Source organism: Amia ocellicauda, chromosome 3 (genome assembly GCF_036373705.1).
Source record: "Amia ocellicauda isolate fAmiCal2 chromosome 3, fAmiCal2.hap1, whole genome shotgun sequence".
Classification (NCBI taxonomy): Eukaryota; Metazoa; Chordata; class Actinopteri; order Amiiformes; family Amiidae; genus Amia; species Amia ocellicauda.
The window spans coordinates 25,415,500-25,431,307 of NC_089852.1; the positions used below are offsets into that span (position 1 = coordinate 25,415,500).

The following is a 15,808-nucleotide window of genomic DNA, read 5'->3' on the forward strand; positions in this document are numbered from 1 at the left end:
ATGATTTATTTCTGTTATTAAATTCAATAACAAATGTCCCAGTGTTTGATTAGCCCTGATATACACTGTAGTAAATTGAAAATGCCAGCAGATTAAGGTACTTTCCCATCATCTTCTTGTGACAATGGACAGGAATTACTGATAAGCAGGTGTGGTGGGCAAAGTCAGTGTCTCACTCCATCAACCTGACAAAAATAAAAACAGAAAAGTGTATTCGGTAAAGGATTATTGCATCTGGTATGTTTTTGAGAATTAGCATGTTTTCCCTGAAAACTGTGAACAATTATTTTAAATTGACACAAACAACATTTTTGAAAGAAAAAAAAACAAAAAAAAAACCTAGCCCTGAGGATTTTCTTGCCGAAGACTCTTATACAATCTGAGTCTCTCCAAAGACTTAATTAAATGCATAAATACATGCACACTTACATATATAAAGCCCATATCAGCTTTTTTCCAAAATGAGTGACGCAAAGCTCGTCGTCGTCATGCAAGGTTATAATTATAGAAACTTTGATTTAATCATATCACGTCACGTTTGAATACAGCAGCATAAAAACATCGTCAGAGAGAAATATAATAAACGCAGTTCTACAATATGTACATTAAATTATTATTAAATTAATTGAATTTAAAAACGGATCCAATTAGCTTTCATTCAGGATTCATGGAGAGAGAAAAAAAAAATCATATTTTTGGGGGACTATTGTTCTTATATTTTGTATGTCGCCCTGGACGACTGCTAAGAAATTATTATTATTATTATTATTATTATTATTATTATTATTATTATTATTATTAATACTACTACTACTACTACTACTACTACTACTACTAATAATAATAATAATAATAATATATGAATACAACTTTTGTGTACAGTTCGCCACACACTGCCATACAAGTAATGTTTAAACTGTTTTGGTAAACTAACTACATTATATAATACCACAATATAAAGGACTTCAATAATACATTGCAATTTACATTCATTTGTGCTAATGGTTTATTTTGAATTACTACTAATACTACTACTACTACTAATAATAATAATAATAATAATAATAATAATAATAATAATAATAATAATAATAATAATAATAATAATAAATATCGTTGTTGCTGCCACAACACTCGCGTAAACGGAAGGTCTGTAAAACTACATTTCCCACAATGCTGCGTTGTTGGTTTCCTAGGCGAATGTAGAGGGCTCAACAACCAATCAGAGCTATTGTTTTTGGACTTGTAGCAAGATGGCGTCTGCCCACTGAAACGCGGAGAAAGGAGTTGTAGTTTATTCTGTTACGATCTTTGTATTTATCGTAGAACACAATACAGAAAGAAGGGATATTTCAGGTGAGATACTAAATTATTATAATAATTGATGTGACAGAAACCCATTTCTATCGATGTTGTCCCCCCAGATTCCACACTTTACCCTTAAAGCTATATACCCGAGTGCTGAACTAAATGGAGAAGAAAGGTTTTCTATTTAAAAAAAAAAGTGCTGTGACATAATGGGAAATCTACTTTTCAAAACAGTCCAGTTCACATCTGAAAGTGTTTCGGAGATGTGCTGTGTGTATTGGAAAACTAGGCCGAATTATCCTTCATTGCAAAGAAGCACTAATTAATGATTAATTACTACCATGTATTTCTTAGCAGATGCCTTATCCATAGCGACTAACAATTCACATATGAAACACTTTAAAGTATTACAAAAACTATTAACAGAGCGGGGTTTAAGAAAGTTTACTTATTCTGTTTTTAGTGGTTTTTTTAGTAAGGTTTCTAGAGAAACGAGTTTTGGCTATCTTTCTTAAAAAAGCGAACATATGAATTGGTTTGAAGTATAATTCATAAACCGAGATCGTGCTGATACTATAAATTCCCAAATCGCGATTTTTTTCTGTATTCGTCCATTTTATTGTCTTTGAATGGTGCGAGTAAGAGAGCGAGAGAAATGTGCCAAAAAACGTTTAAAAGTTAATGGGGTAATGCTAGAAATGATTGTCTCTCCTTTGAATAGACTTTTAAAATAAGAAACCTGTGGTTAATTGCATGGGTTTATCCTAAGACCTAAGTTAAAGGAAATCATTTTGCGTACATTGTATAGGCTATAGCATTTCATTTTCAACGTGACACTCTAGTAGTGTGGGCTGGAGTTTTCCAAGCTACTGTAGGGTGCTTGGTGAGCATTATATGAACTGTGTGTCTGTTCTCCTTTCAGCGGTGCTGTGTGTGTGAGGAGTACCCTGGGCAGGATGAAGGTGGTGAACCTGAAGCAGGCCATTCTGCAGGCATGGAAAGAGCGCTGGAGTGACTATCAATGGGCCATCAACATCAAGAGGAACTTCCCCAAGGGCGCAACCTGGGACTACCTCAACCTGGCTGGTCTGTTTCTGCCTGCGCCACGTGTGCTTGCGTGAAACGTGTATCTTAGCATGTGTCAGCCCAAAATGATAATAGGATGTAGAGGTTAATCAAATGTTTGGTGTTCTCTCTCTCTCCTCCCTTTGCAGAAGCTCTTCTGGAGCAGGCCATGATCGGACCATCGCCCAACCCCCTCATCCTCTCCTATCTGAAGTATGCCATCAGCTCTCAGGTGAGGGAGAGAGAAAAGTGAAAGCGAGTCAAGACGGTCTCTGTTCAATTCGGGGGGGAAAGTGATACTATTTTGTGTTTCTCCCTCAGATGGTGTCCTATTCCAGTGTACTGACCGCTATTAGTAAGGTGGGTATTTTTTTAATGTATTTTTTCTTCTGTAAATACCAATTCATTAATTTACATTTGATCCAGACAACTGCAGTTATCCAAATACCATTAAGATGTTTTTACATTTTATTGTGAAAGCAAATTCTTTGGAATGACCTGATGATGGAGGGATGGTAATGGTGCTCGTATAACTGGGTGAGGACTCAGCCCCTCTGCTTGTCTCTTCCCTAGTTTGATGATTTCTCCCGGGAGCTGTGTGTCAAGTCCCTGCTGGAGATAATGGACATGTTTTCCCATCGACTCAGGTATGCTGTTGAATAGCAACAGAGATGATACTGTGACAGTGTCCTGTAAAATGTGTCTTTCTGAAATATTAGGAGCCAATAGCGGAAGGCAGTTTGATTAAAGGGAAGGTTCACTGGACTTCCTGTCACCTTTATTAAATGCATTTTATGTGCCCTTCTCAAGTCTCTGCCTCCCTGATCTCTTCCTATCTTTTTACCCTTCCATTATACCATCTCTCCCATCATTTCCCTGGCTTTGTCTCTTCTCTCCAGCTGCCATGGGAAGGCAGAGGAGTGTATTGGCCTGTGTCGGGCCCTGCTGGGGGTGGCGGTGTGGCTGCTCCAGGGCTGCGCGTACTACAGTGAGAGGCTGCGGGAGCACGGGGAGGTGGCGGGGGAGGCCAGCCTGCGGGCCTGTGTGGACAGACTGGAGGGGCTCCTCCTGAGCACCAAGAACAGAGCCCTCATACACATCGCCAGACTGGAGGAGCACGGTGAGGGCGTGGCCTGTGTCCAGCCGCTTTTTTCATTTGTCCTTGGCTGTGGTTTAGGTGGGGGGTATTTGTTTAACCAAGATCATGTCCTTCACAACCCTCTTCCCTCTGACAGCCTCCTGGGCCAATGTGGAGCAGGCTGTGATCAGAGTGTCCGACAACCTCAACAGCCTGGCCAATCCGACGCTGAGGAGTAAGCTGGAGGACTGTGTGGCTTTGGTGAAGAGGTGAGAGCAGAGCCTCTGATTGGATAGGCAGTTGATCATGTATATACCACTATAATGATGTATTTGAAGCCATATATACTGCACTGTGATGTTGATCTCCTTCTGTCACTGCTGTATGGGTTTCAGTTCAATACTAGGGTGATTCTGTGAGTAGGATTTGATGACCTCGTATCTATTCCTGCCCCTTTCTCTATCCAGTATCCCCCTGATGCTGGCCGTTCACTCAGACCCTCCCCAGCAAACCTCCTTCCCCTCAGTCCACGCCCTCATCATGCTGGAGGGCACGATGAACCTGACTGGCGAGACACAGCCCCTGGTGGAGCAGCTCATGATGATCAAAAGGATGCAGGTGAGGGAGGCTGAGAGAGCATACTTGAGCTTTGTCTTGGTATAACCAGGACTAGTCCTGCATCTGCACAGTATATGCAGAAGTACCTGGTAATATCAGAGCGAAACCTGTACAAGGGGATCTCGCTTAAGTCACTCGCTGTGTAATAATAATTCATTACATACAGTTTATATAAGCTAATATGTTTTTTTTTTTTTTTTCTTTTTTCCATTTTCCTACACTTATCTACCATTATTTCTCACTCACTGGGTTCCATTGAAACAAATATTTTTTTAACATGTCTTCCTATGGAGAAATGGGTCATTTTCAGGAACGCATCTACCGTGTTAAAACTATTCTTGCAAACAAACTGTTGTTCTGAAACCTTGATTGTGCTCAGTGAATTTGTTCCTTAATTATTTTACCGTGCTGTTTTGAAACCTTGGTAAATTAAACGCTGTTAAGCACGACCTCCCTGTATATTGGTATATTGAGTGTCAGCATAATCAGTCCTGTGTGTGTGTCTCCTCAGCAAATCCCCTCACCCCTCTTCGTGTTGGAGATCTGGAAGGCCTGCTTCACCGGGCTGATCGAGTCTCCCGAGGGTACCGAGGAGCTGAAGTGGACCGCCTTCACGTTCCTCAAGGTAGGGTCCAGCTAGGACCTGGTCACTGCAGTCCAGCCCAGGGCCCTGGCCCCAGGGAACTCCACATAGCTCTTCATTGTGGGCTAGGAAAATAAATAATAATGTAGATTTAAAAAATGTATCTGTTACATCTGGTCTGGTTGTGCTGTGTCATCCTCAAATATCTGACCTGTCTGACCTTTGGTGTTTCCTCTTCAGATCCCCCAAGTCCTCCTCAGGCTGAAGAAGTACCCCCAGGGAGAGAAGGTAGCTCACACAAACACTGTCTGTGTGTCTGACTTTATTCCTGTATGTACCGCGGCTGTGTGTGTGTGCGCAGTATGTCTCATGAAACTCCTCTGTCTGACCTCAGGGTCTCCTAAGAGCCCTTGATCCTGTTGCCTGAGTTTAGCTGTGTCTCCGATTGTCAGTGTTTTCATTCACTGTATCTGTCTGCTCTCCCTTCCAGGACTTCACGGAGGATGTGAACATTGCCTTTGAGTATCTCCTGAAGCTCACTCCCCTGCTGGACAAGGCTGACCAGAGGTGCAAGTAGGTACCATGGGAGGGAGTAGGGGAATGTTTGAGCTGATTCATTGCAGTAGGTTAAATAGGAATGGTAGGTTCCCCCACTTGTTTTGATATTTTAAAACGCTGCCAGATTACTGCGCATTTCAACTACATCTGTGGCTGCCAGATTTGAAGTGCCACGTTGTTCCACATTATGTTAATGCAATATCACTTTATATTTATGAGGCGGTGCAGAGCTAATTAAATTGTGCCCCTATCCCCAATCTGTGCTAAAGGCCAGTCCCAGCAGTGTCCTGTAAGACATCTGTGTCTCTTCCCTTCCAGCTGTGACTGTATCAGCCTGTTGCTGCAGGAGTGTAGTAAGCTGGGCCTGCTGTCTGAACCAAACACCGCCAACCTCATCGCCAAACGGTTTGTAGCATCGCACCTCCGCCCTCCGCCATTCAAGAGACCCTGCCTCCCAAGTCTGGAACTGACCCCTTTCATCCTCTCTCTTTCACTTTGGGTCTTTTTTTACCCACTTCTTTCCTCACTGTTACCCTAATCCGTTTCCTACAAATGCCACCGTGGGCCCTTCCTTCTTTTCCCTTTCCCTCACATTCCCATTCCACCCCACACCTCTGCTCCCTCCCTCTCCCTCTCCCTCTCTCTGTCTGTCCCTTTCCTCGCTGTATTTTTCTTCAGGGCTGTGGACAGGGAGCACGCCCCGAGGTTAAAGACTGCCGAAAACGCCAACATCCAGCCCAACCCCGGCCTCATTCTGCGGGCCGAACCCACCGTCACCAACATCCTCAAGGTACTGCTGCCCTCACCCTGCCCCACTGCTGTTCCACAGACTAGTATACTGTTGGACAAGTGGTTCTTGCACTGCTCTCTGTTTCGAGAGCTCTGTCCCTGTGTGAGGGAATAGGAGAGATGCATAGTTAACACATCCCACCTTTCCTTCCCTCCCTCTCACCCTTTCCCATCTGTGACCTCCTCACCTTGTCCTCCCTCTGTCCCTCTCTTCCTCTCCCTGCTTCTACAGACCGTAGATGCTGACCACTCCAAGTCTCCGGAGGGCCTGCTGGGAGTGCTGGGCCACATGCTGTCTGGGAAAAGTTTGGATCTGCTCCTGGCTGCAGCAGCTGCCACTGGCAAACTGAAGTCCTTCGCCAGGAAATTTATTAAGTGAGAGCACACTGTTTACAAATAAAAAGCTCACCATTGTGCAAAGCATTACAGTCATCCTAAAGCAACACCCCATTACTGCAATGTTAATGTGAACACACCACCAGACACTATTTAAACAATTCTACTCCTTTAAACATTTTGTTTTTAAATTAAACAATTTTTTCTTGTGACTAACCTTGGACATCAGCCTAAGTAATATATAAATCATAATAACGTCACTGGCTTCCCTGTGTTGCATTCTGGGTAATTTATTGTCACTCTGACCCAGCGTTGTTGTGAATTTTAATGAGATATTGCCTGATGTGGGTTTTACTTTGCATTTGTCTTCCAGGCTGAATGAGTTTCCCAAGCATATCAGTGGCGAAGGATGTAAGTATTCACTCTGAAACAGCCGTATTCTTGTATTTGAAAACAAGCAAGTGTGCCAAGAGATCATACAATATATTCCTTCTCTTTTCTCTCTCTCTCTCTCTCTCAGCCAAGCCTGCCTCCGTGCGTGCCCTGCTGTTTGACATCTCCTTCCTCATGCTGTGCCACGTGGTCCAGACCTACGGCTCTGAGGTCAGCCCTCCCAGAGGACGCTTTACTGTCCCCTGCAGTTTATGCCAGGGCTGCAGAAATGTACCTTGTTACACAGAGGTCTGAGCTCAGTGTTCTCAGCAGGGTTCCTACAGGTGCTTGAAATCCCTGAAAATGCTTGAATTTGAAGGTGCTATTTTCAAGGTTGTGAAAGTGTTTGAATTTTGAGGAAAGTGCTTGGATATTTTTAAGGTAATTTCGCTACGTTTTCTAATTACTGTCATAAAAAATCTGCCATCTGATTAAATTAACTTTGGGATGTAACTACAGTAGTCGGGAGAGCCAGTTGATTGCTTTTTGCCGTGGCCAATACGGCACCTCTTTGCTCTGTAAAACCAATTTGATATAATAATTGTGTATTTAAATGATCACTGTAAATTAGACTAACTATTTATTGATTACAATGAAAGTATTAGAATGATAAATCGATAGAATAAGCTTTCTTTGAGACACGCACAGCAATAAACATAGCGGTACAACAACCGCAACAATGAGAGAAAGAAAAAGACTCCGATAGCCTTGCATGGGAGGAGTGTAATTCAGCACTGTCACAAGACCAAACAATCGCACACAACAAAACTAAAACAGTCAATCAAGTTTCAAAATGAGGTCTTCGTTGAACCCCAACAAAAAAAATTGTCCAGTACGAAGTATTTAAAAATAATAATTTGGATTGGGGTGGTGGAAGGATCCCGGTAAGTGGAAATGTTGATGGTTTTGTACTATTGGTATTCAGTTATTATAATGTGTCATTCCTTAAAGTGACCGCCAGATACTACTACTAATAAGTATTAAAAGCTGAGGGAGATTCGATAACTTAAAGACCTTATACTAGGCTACGGTTATGTGAACTTATACTCTTGTTTTGAAGAGAATAAACATGAAGATGTTTTGACAGAATCAAGTTAGCATATTTAATGTACATGGATTAACAGTAAAGAGTTTAAACCGTATGCACTATTTTACATTTGCACATTGAATGTACATGGAAGTAAGGTATTGTTTGTACTTTTTATGTTTGCATGTTTAAAACCAGTCACTAAAGACTTAATTGAAACTGAAGTTACTGTATACTGCTGTTCACTGATTTTGACTGTTTGCGTGATTGATTTATATTGGCTAGGTAACATAACGCAATGCCAAGTGTACATGAAGGCTCTCATTAAACATTGTGGGTGTAACAGCACAATAACATCCAATCTAGTGTGGTGAAATTATAATTTAATGTGCCTAGTTCAGTGCAGAAAAGTGTGCATTTTAGATTAGAAGGATTAGCTTACCAAAGCTGCGAGGTGCTGGAAAAGCATTGACAATGAAAGTGCTTGGATTTGACTTTTGAAAAGCTGTATGAACCCTGTCTTACTGCAATACCTGCCCATTCGTTTACACCACTTTTATTTTCTGTCTCTCTCTCATTTTTGTCTTGCTTTTCTTTATTAAAACAGTGTAAGAATAATTAGTACATTTCATTAGTACTGCTTTCTAGGAAGAAGAGCGTAAATGCATCCAGCAACCACCAGGTGTCACCCTTTACCAGTTCCCATCTGTCAGTTTACAGTCTTGCAGTCTCCACAGTGCTGCTGCTTCTCTCCCCCTCCCATGTGAATGCATATCAGCCTGTCTCTCATGTCTTGGTCTCGACCAGTCCTGACCTCTCTACTCCCCTTTCTCTCTCCCGTTTAGGTGATACTGTCTGACCCCAGCCCCTCGGGAGAGACCCCGTTCTTTGAGACCTGGCTGCAGACCTGCATGCCCGAGGATGGGAAGATCTTGAATCCGGACCACCCCTGCTTCCGCCCGGAGCCGGGCAAGGTGGAGAACCTGGTGGCGCTGCTCAACAACTCCTCCGAGATGAAGCTCGTGTGAGTGTGCTGTCCCTGTCGTGATTCCCTGTGGTCGGGCTGGGGGCTGCTGATCACTCTGACGTCTCTCCCTCTCTCAGTCAGATGAAGTGGCACGAGATCTGTCTGAGCACTCCCGCCGCTATCCTGGAGGTGCTGAACGCCTGGGAGAACGGCGTGCTGACCGTGGAGTCTGTGCAGGTCTGTCTGTGCTGCTGTGGGCCTGACTCTTGACTGCAGTGTGCAGGCTGGTCTCTCTGACTCTCTCTGCCTGTGTTTACTGCCATGCTTGCCTGTCTGATCTGCGGGGCGTGTCTTATCAGCGCTCTACCCAGGGTGGTAGTCAAGATATGTGGCTATGTATGCGAGAGAGATGGAGGGAGTGTGTTTCTTAGAATTTCTTTCTCACACACTCTTTCTCTCACACGTTCTCACTCCTTTTCTGTCACTCTCTCTCTGTCTGAGCAGAAGATCACAGACAACATCAAGGGCAAGGTGTGCAGCATGGCGATCTGTGCCGTGGCCTGGCTGGTGGCCCACGTACGCATGCTTGGGCTGGACGAGCGGGAGAAGCCCCAGACCATGATCCGGCAGCTCACGACGCCTCTGTATGGGGAGAACACCCTGCAGTTCTACAATGAGCGGTGAGGGGGTGCCGTCGCTCTGGAAGACTTCTGACATGATATCTCTTGTCACTTCCTCTGCCCTCTCCAGCTTTCCCCCTGTACCAGTATGTTTGTGTGTTTGGCCCATCCCCTTCTCTGTGTTTCCAGGTTAGCAGTTTGGCCTCTCTTTCCTCTCCCCCAAATTTTCACCTCTGCTTTTAAGTCTTTTCCTTCCATCCATCCATTAAACTGCCGCCCCTTCTCCGCCTCCCCTCTCCCTCTCCCCCCAGCGTTGTGATCATGAGCTCAATCTTGGAGCACATGTGTGCGGACGTGTTCCAGCAGACAGGGATGGTGCTGCGCCCTCCCATGGAAGGTGTGGAGCCCGTTCCATACCGGAACCTCCTGGCCACCCGTGAGCCAATCCGCACCGCCCTGAGCCGGCAGTTTGCGGCGGTGCTGCAGCGCGGCTGGGTGGACAGCCAGGCCCTGCACCTCTTTGAGAGCCTCCTGCACATGGGAGGCGTCTTCTGGTTCACCAACAACCTGGTCAAGGTCAGTGCACTGGCACACGGGCGGGGCCTTGCTCAGCCTAGAAGTTGTCGTCGTGGCTGAGATCATTTGCCGGTTAAAGAAACTCCCCCCCCAGAATACGGAATAACTTGATTCTAAATATAACTGCTGTCTTCAATGCAAGGAACATTTAAGGTTTAAAACAAGTGAGGAGCGTAAACTTTGGTTGTTTTATGAGGTTAGTTCTTCTTAAACCTGCTTTATGTACACTGTGCCCTTTGCAGCCGAGCACCACATTGCACATGGCCTCTAATGCAGTTCATTGCTGCTGGAGGGAGGCTTGCCAAAATACCGAAATGTGTCCTTGTTTTGTGTATTCTTTGTGTTAGGAGCTGCTGAAGGAGACGCGTCAGGAGCGGGCGAAGCGCGCGGTGGAGCTCCTCTACAGCATCTTCTGCCTGGACACCCCACAGATCACCCTCACCCTGCTTGGCCACATCCTGCCCAACCTGCTCACCGACTCGGGGCACTGGCACAGCCTGGCAGACCCGCCTGGCAAGGCGCTCGCCAAGTAAGCCCTGACCCAGGCACTCGTGCGCAGGCACAGACACACCCTGAGAAGGCAAGGCAAGAGCTAAGAGGCTCATTTCCTGGCAGACACACACTTGAGCATAATCTGGCAGCCAGTCAAATTGCAACACGGTCCACACAGACACACAAGAAACAGGGACATATTTCTCAGTAGAAAAGTATATTCTTCTAGTCTTAAGAAAGCTGCTATTGTTTGTTTGGGGTTTCAAGTCACAGCTTAATCATTAACACATAAGCAATAATGATACATAAGAAAGGATCAACTATCAAATATGCTACATTGAAATTGCCAAATCAAACGTATTTTCACCGTAAAGGACATATTGTTTAAGGTATTTTTGTTGTTGTTCTATAATAGACTTAATTGATCAATATCCATTACTGTAACCGAATGTAATGTTACGGATTGAGCAAAGCCGTTCTGTGCCGGGCTGGGATACAGTACCCCAGAGTCAGACTGGGCCGGCCATGTTGTAGCTCACTCGGTCTGTCTGTGTACAGGCTGTCTGTGTGGTGTGCGCTCAGCTCCTACTCCTCGCACAACAAAGGTCAGGCCTCTGCCCGCCAACGCAAGAGACAGCGCGAGGACATTGAGGTAAGTCATCCTGACACACACACACACACACACTGCACTCAATGCTCCTTCACACAGTGCTGATGGGAGAGGACAGTGACTCTGAGTTTGGAAACCGAAAAACTAGCCCACAGTATTAGACGCCAACTTATTGCTTTCCGGAAATGCTGGCTTCTTCTTTATTATTGTGTATTGTGATCTGTTGTGCAGAACAGCTTAAAAATGTAAGCGGGGTTTGGTGGAAGCCTTGTAATCATCCCCAAAAATTTCAGGGTTTGCTGGTGTTTTATTATGTACAGTGAGGGAAAAAAGTATTTGATCCCCTGCTGATTTTGTACGTTTGCCCACTGACAAAGAAATGATCAGTCTATAATTTTAATGGTAGGTGTATTTTAACAGTGAGAGACAGAATAACAACAACAAAAATCCAGAAAAATGCATTTCAAAAAAGTTATAAATTGATTTGCATGTTAATGAGGGAAATAAGTATTTGACCCCTTCGACTTAGTACTTGGTGGCAAAACCCTTGTTGGCGATCACAGAGGTCAGACGTTTCTTGTAGTTGGCCACCAGGTTTGCACACATCTCAGGAGGGATTTTGTCCCACTCCTCTTTGCAGATCCTCTCCATTTCATTAAGGTTTCGAGGCTGACGTTTGGCAACTCGAACCTTCAGCTCCCTCCACAGATTTTCTATGGGATTATGGTCTGGAGACTGGCTAGGCCACTCCAGGACCTTAATGTGCTTCTTCTTGAGCCACTCCTTTGTTGCCTTGGCTGTGTGTTTTGGGTCATTGTCATGCTGGAATACCCATCCACGACCCATTTTCAATGCCCTGGCTGAGGGAAGGAGGTTCTCACCCAAGATTTGATGGTACATGTCCCCGTCCATCGTCCCTTTCATGCGGTGCAGTTGTCCTGTCCCCTTAGCAGAAAAACACCCCCAAAGCATAATGTTTCCACCTCCATGTTTGACGGTGGGGATGGTGTTCTTGGGGTCATTCCTCCTCCTCCAAACACAAAGATGAGTTGATGCCAAAGAGCTCAATTTTGGTCTCATCTGACCACAACACTTTCACCCAGTTCTCCTCTGAATCATTCAGATGTTCATTGGCAAACTTCAGACGGGCCTGTACATGTGCTTTCTTGAGCAGGGGGACCTTGCGGGCGCTGCAGGATTTAAGTCCTTCACGGCGTAGTGCGTTACCAGTTGTTTTCTTGGTGACTATGGTCCCAGCTGCCTTGAGATCATTAACAAGATCCTCCCGTGTAGTTCTGGGCTGATTGCTCACCGTTCTCATGATCACTGAAACTCCACAAGGTGAGATCTTGCATGGAGCCCCAGACCAAGGGAGACTGACAGTTATTTTGTGTTTCTTCCATCTCGAATAATCGCACCAACTGTTGTCACCTTCTCACCAAGCTGTTTGGCGATGGTCTTGTAGCCCATTCCAGCCTTGTGTAGGTCTACAATCTTGTCCCTGACATCCTTGGACAGCTCTTTGGTCTTGGCCATGGTGGAGAGTTTGGAATCTGATTGATTGATTGCTTCTGTGGACAGGTGTCTTTTATACAGGTAACGAGCTGAGATTAGGAGCACTCCCTTTAAGAGAGTGCTCCTAATCTCAGCTCGTTACCTGTATAAAAGACACCTGGGAGCCAGAAATCTTGCTGATTGATAGGGGATCAAATACTTATTTCACTCATTAACATGCAAATCAATTTATAACTTTTCTGAAATGCGTTTTTCTGGATTTTTTTGTTGTTATTCTGTCTCTCACTTAAAATACACCTACCATTAAAATTACAGACTGATCATTTCTTTGTCAGTGGCAAACGTACAAAATCAGCAGGGGATCAAATACTTTTTTCCCTCACTGTAGTTCTAATGGGATTTGTATGGCTGACAGTCCTGCTCTCATTGGCTGCAGGATTATAACAGTCTTTTCCCACTGGATGACACCCAACCCTCCAAGCTGATGCGTTTGCTGAGCTCCAATGAGGATGACCCGGTCATCCTGTCCAGCCCAGGTGAGTGCTAATTTAAGAACTCAAATGAACAAAAGTGTTTTTTTTTTTACACGTGTAGATGCTCACTGTGGCTACCTGATTCATTCTGCACACGCAGCGGGGCAAGAGATTAAGTAAATATTAAATTAAAAATACATGCATAATTATTAAGGTTACTCTACACCTATTGGGGTGTAGTCCTGTGTTTCCGTTTGAACTTAATTTCATGGAACCTAAAGATACACAATCGAAAAATTGCGTAATTACACACTGCAGTCTTGAGCAACCTGGTGCACAGAGGAAATGGAAATGTGCTTTGTGTGTTTGTTGCATCACACTGGAAAGAATTGTACACAATTATGCTAGGCAGGGCCTCAGAAAAGCCCATACTTTCAGTCTTCACACACACCCTGAGAGAGAGAGGTTATCAGGGAAGGGAATGTGTAATGTTGAGGAAGTTGGGGTACTGTGTTTTTTTTTTGTTCTGCAATTGTAAGTCAATAATGAGCCAAGATAACCCCTCTCACCATCAGTCTTCCGCCAACAACAATGGAAAGAAGCATTTTGACAGATGTTGTCTGAGGTCACTGTTTTCACCTTTAATCCCCATTATCTTGTCATTCTGTCCCTATGCTCTCCTGTATGTTTCCATTCAGGCCTAAACTGGTGGTCCACTCCCATTGTTTTACTTCTGCCTAACCAATCCGGAATCTTTCTCTTATAAAACTACCCCACTCCCAGCCCCCCTCTTGCACTCCACCTCACGGAGCCCCCTAACCCCTTACTCCAATGACCTTTGACCTCTGTGTCTGTGCAGGTGACCGTTCCATGAGCAGTTCCCTGTCGGCCTCCCAGCTCCACACAGTCAACATGAGAGACCCCCTCAACCGAGTGCTGGGTATGCATCGTCTGTCTGAATGCTCTTTTGTTGGGGGGTTTGGTCATATCCACGTGTCTAGCATGTTTTGGGTCATTCGCCATGTGGTTTGTATGTCCCAGCGTCACAGTCTGGTGAGAGTGTTCCATCGCTATTGATGCCCATGAGTGTCTGTATTTCCACAAAATAAGTAAATGCCGTTCTCACCGCTCTTTCCACTTGCCTTTCTCCCTCTCTCCACACAGCCAACCTATTCCTGTTGGTGTCGTCCATCCTGGGCTCGAAGACGGCTGGGCCGCACACCCAGTTCGTGCAGAGCTTCATGGAGGAGTGTGTGGAGTGTCTGGAGCAGGGCAGCCGCGGCAGCATCCTGCAGTTCATGCCCTTCACCATGGTGAGGCTGGGGTCCCATCCCATCCCCTTGTCTATCTGGCTCTAGCTTGCAAGTGTTCCTGTGTTGCCTTTGCTGACGCTGTGGGTGTTTTTCTGTGTGTTGGCAGGTGGCCGAGCTGGTGAAGTTGCCCGCACTGGCAAAACCCAAGGTGGTATTGGCGATCACCGACCTCAGCCTGCCGCTGGGGAGAAGAGTGGCAGCAAAGGCCATCGCTGCCCTGTAGGCACCTGGCCTGAACTACAGGGGGTGACACCCTGGGTGTCTTGGTATGAAAAGCCCCACGCTGGGGTAATCAGCATTTTTGTAAGAAAAAGAAGGGAGGGAAGTTTTTATTTATTTTTATTTTTTTTACATTTATTGAGAAGAATATTCACCTATGTTGTACAGACTTGCTTTTACCTCAAAGCACAAATATTACGAATAAAAGAAGGCATTGTATAAATGTTCCCTTGGAAAAGCAAGTTTTTTCCTTTTTCCTGTTTAATGTGCCAGTGTTGTGTGCTGTGCTGCGGTCTGATCAGGAACGTGCTTCTTGTTCTTCTGATTATTATATCTGTTTTCTTTGGCTGACTGCCTCCATCTAAACTACCTGATATACAGACAGAATTGCAATATAAACTCCCTTTATAAACAAGGAGTGGTTAAGAGTTAAACATTGTAAAGCAATTGCATAAAACAAAAAAGATATCAATGTAGAATAACAAATGAAGACTGAGTTGAGGAATTTCATTAGAAGGGTGTTGAGACATTTACAAGGTTAACATTTATTCTGAGGAAGCAAATTTACATTCAGATAATTATGGCATATTTCATTATAATGGACATAAATGCCTGCAGCAGGAAAGGCACGGGCTGAAAGCATCTTTTTAAACAAGCAGGATCCTCCGGGGCTGTGAACACTTAACAAACAGCAGCTGGGTAGAAACAGATCTCGAACCTGTGCCAGAGCCCTGGCATATGAAGCTCTTGGGGTAAAGGCATCAATGTCAACAAGCAGAAACTCTTCCCTGAATCTCACCTCAAGGCCTATCAGCTGCCACTCAACATTTTTTTGGAAAACCACTTGATAACTGTTTCTTCAGGCTGGTTTCTTTTTATATAATCAATACTTTATATTAAAAAAATATTTTATATATAAAAAAAGATGGAACAAAGTCAACAGAGGTTGAGTGCTGACAATTGTGTATAATTGTGTGGCTAGCGGAAGCTGTTTTGCTCCAGATTCAGGAGAGTGCAGGTTTCAATGGTACATGAAAATTTGTGATGTCTACAGACCTCAAAAGGGTGCTCACATACTCCAGATAAATCCATGATCGGTTCATGTGAAAAAAGCTTGGGCAGAAAACAAAACCCCAAAGAACAGAAGACTGTTTTTCTTTAGGATCAGGAGAGAATGCCTACTTTAAAGGATTTCAATAAATAAATAAAGGCCCCAAACTAGGAGTTGA

At 44.4% G+C, this 15,808-nt stretch overlaps 1 protein-coding gene across 2 annotated transcripts; it reads left to right on the forward strand.

Moving 5' to 3' along the window:
* Positions 1 to 1,239: 1,239 nt before the first annotated feature.
* On the forward strand, positions 1,240 to 14,821 carry med24 (mediator complex subunit 24). Of its 2 annotated transcripts, none has more exons than XM_066698669.1 (26): positions 1,240 to 1,356; positions 2,231 to 2,394; positions 2,523 to 2,605; positions 2,695 to 2,733; positions 2,947 to 3,020; positions 3,273 to 3,493; positions 3,609 to 3,720; positions 3,919 to 4,069; positions 4,581 to 4,694; positions 4,893 to 4,940; positions 5,143 to 5,225; positions 5,529 to 5,615; positions 5,889 to 6,000; positions 6,232 to 6,374; positions 6,709 to 6,746; positions 6,856 to 6,938; positions 8,640 to 8,818; positions 8,899 to 8,998; positions 9,266 to 9,441; positions 9,693 to 9,957; positions 10,305 to 10,486; positions 11,008 to 11,101; positions 13,011 to 13,110; positions 13,907 to 13,987; positions 14,212 to 14,360; positions 14,467 to 14,821. In XM_066698669.1, the coding sequence occupies exons 2-26, from the start codon at positions 2,265 to 2,267 to the stop codon at positions 14,581 to 14,583; spliced, it is 2,961 nt and encodes a 986-aa protein (XP_066554766.1). In that variant the 5' UTR covers positions 1,240 to 1,356; positions 2,231 to 2,264; the 3' UTR covers positions 14,584 to 14,821. The 2 variants fall into 2 exon arrangements, with proteins under 2 accessions (XP_066554766.1, XP_066554767.1); XM_066698670.1 differs by having other exon boundaries at positions 5,901 to 6,000.
* The last annotated feature ends 987 nt before the right edge of the window (positions 14,822 to 15,808 follow it).

Bases quoted from the DNA above. Each gene is read 5' to 3' on its own strand.
- med24 (XM_066698669.1), top strand. From the start codon at position 2,265: ATGAAGGTGGTGAACCTGAAGCAGGCCATTCTGCAGGCATGGAAAGAG. The intron at 3,021-3,272 runs GTATGCTGTTGA...TCTTCTCTCCAG, and splicing joins ATGTTTTCCCATCGACTCAG to CTGCCATGGGAAGGCAGAGG. The intron at 8,999-9,265 runs GTCTGTCTGTGC...CTGTCTGAGCAG, and splicing joins TGACCGTGGAGTCTGTGCAG to AAGATCACAGACAACATCAA.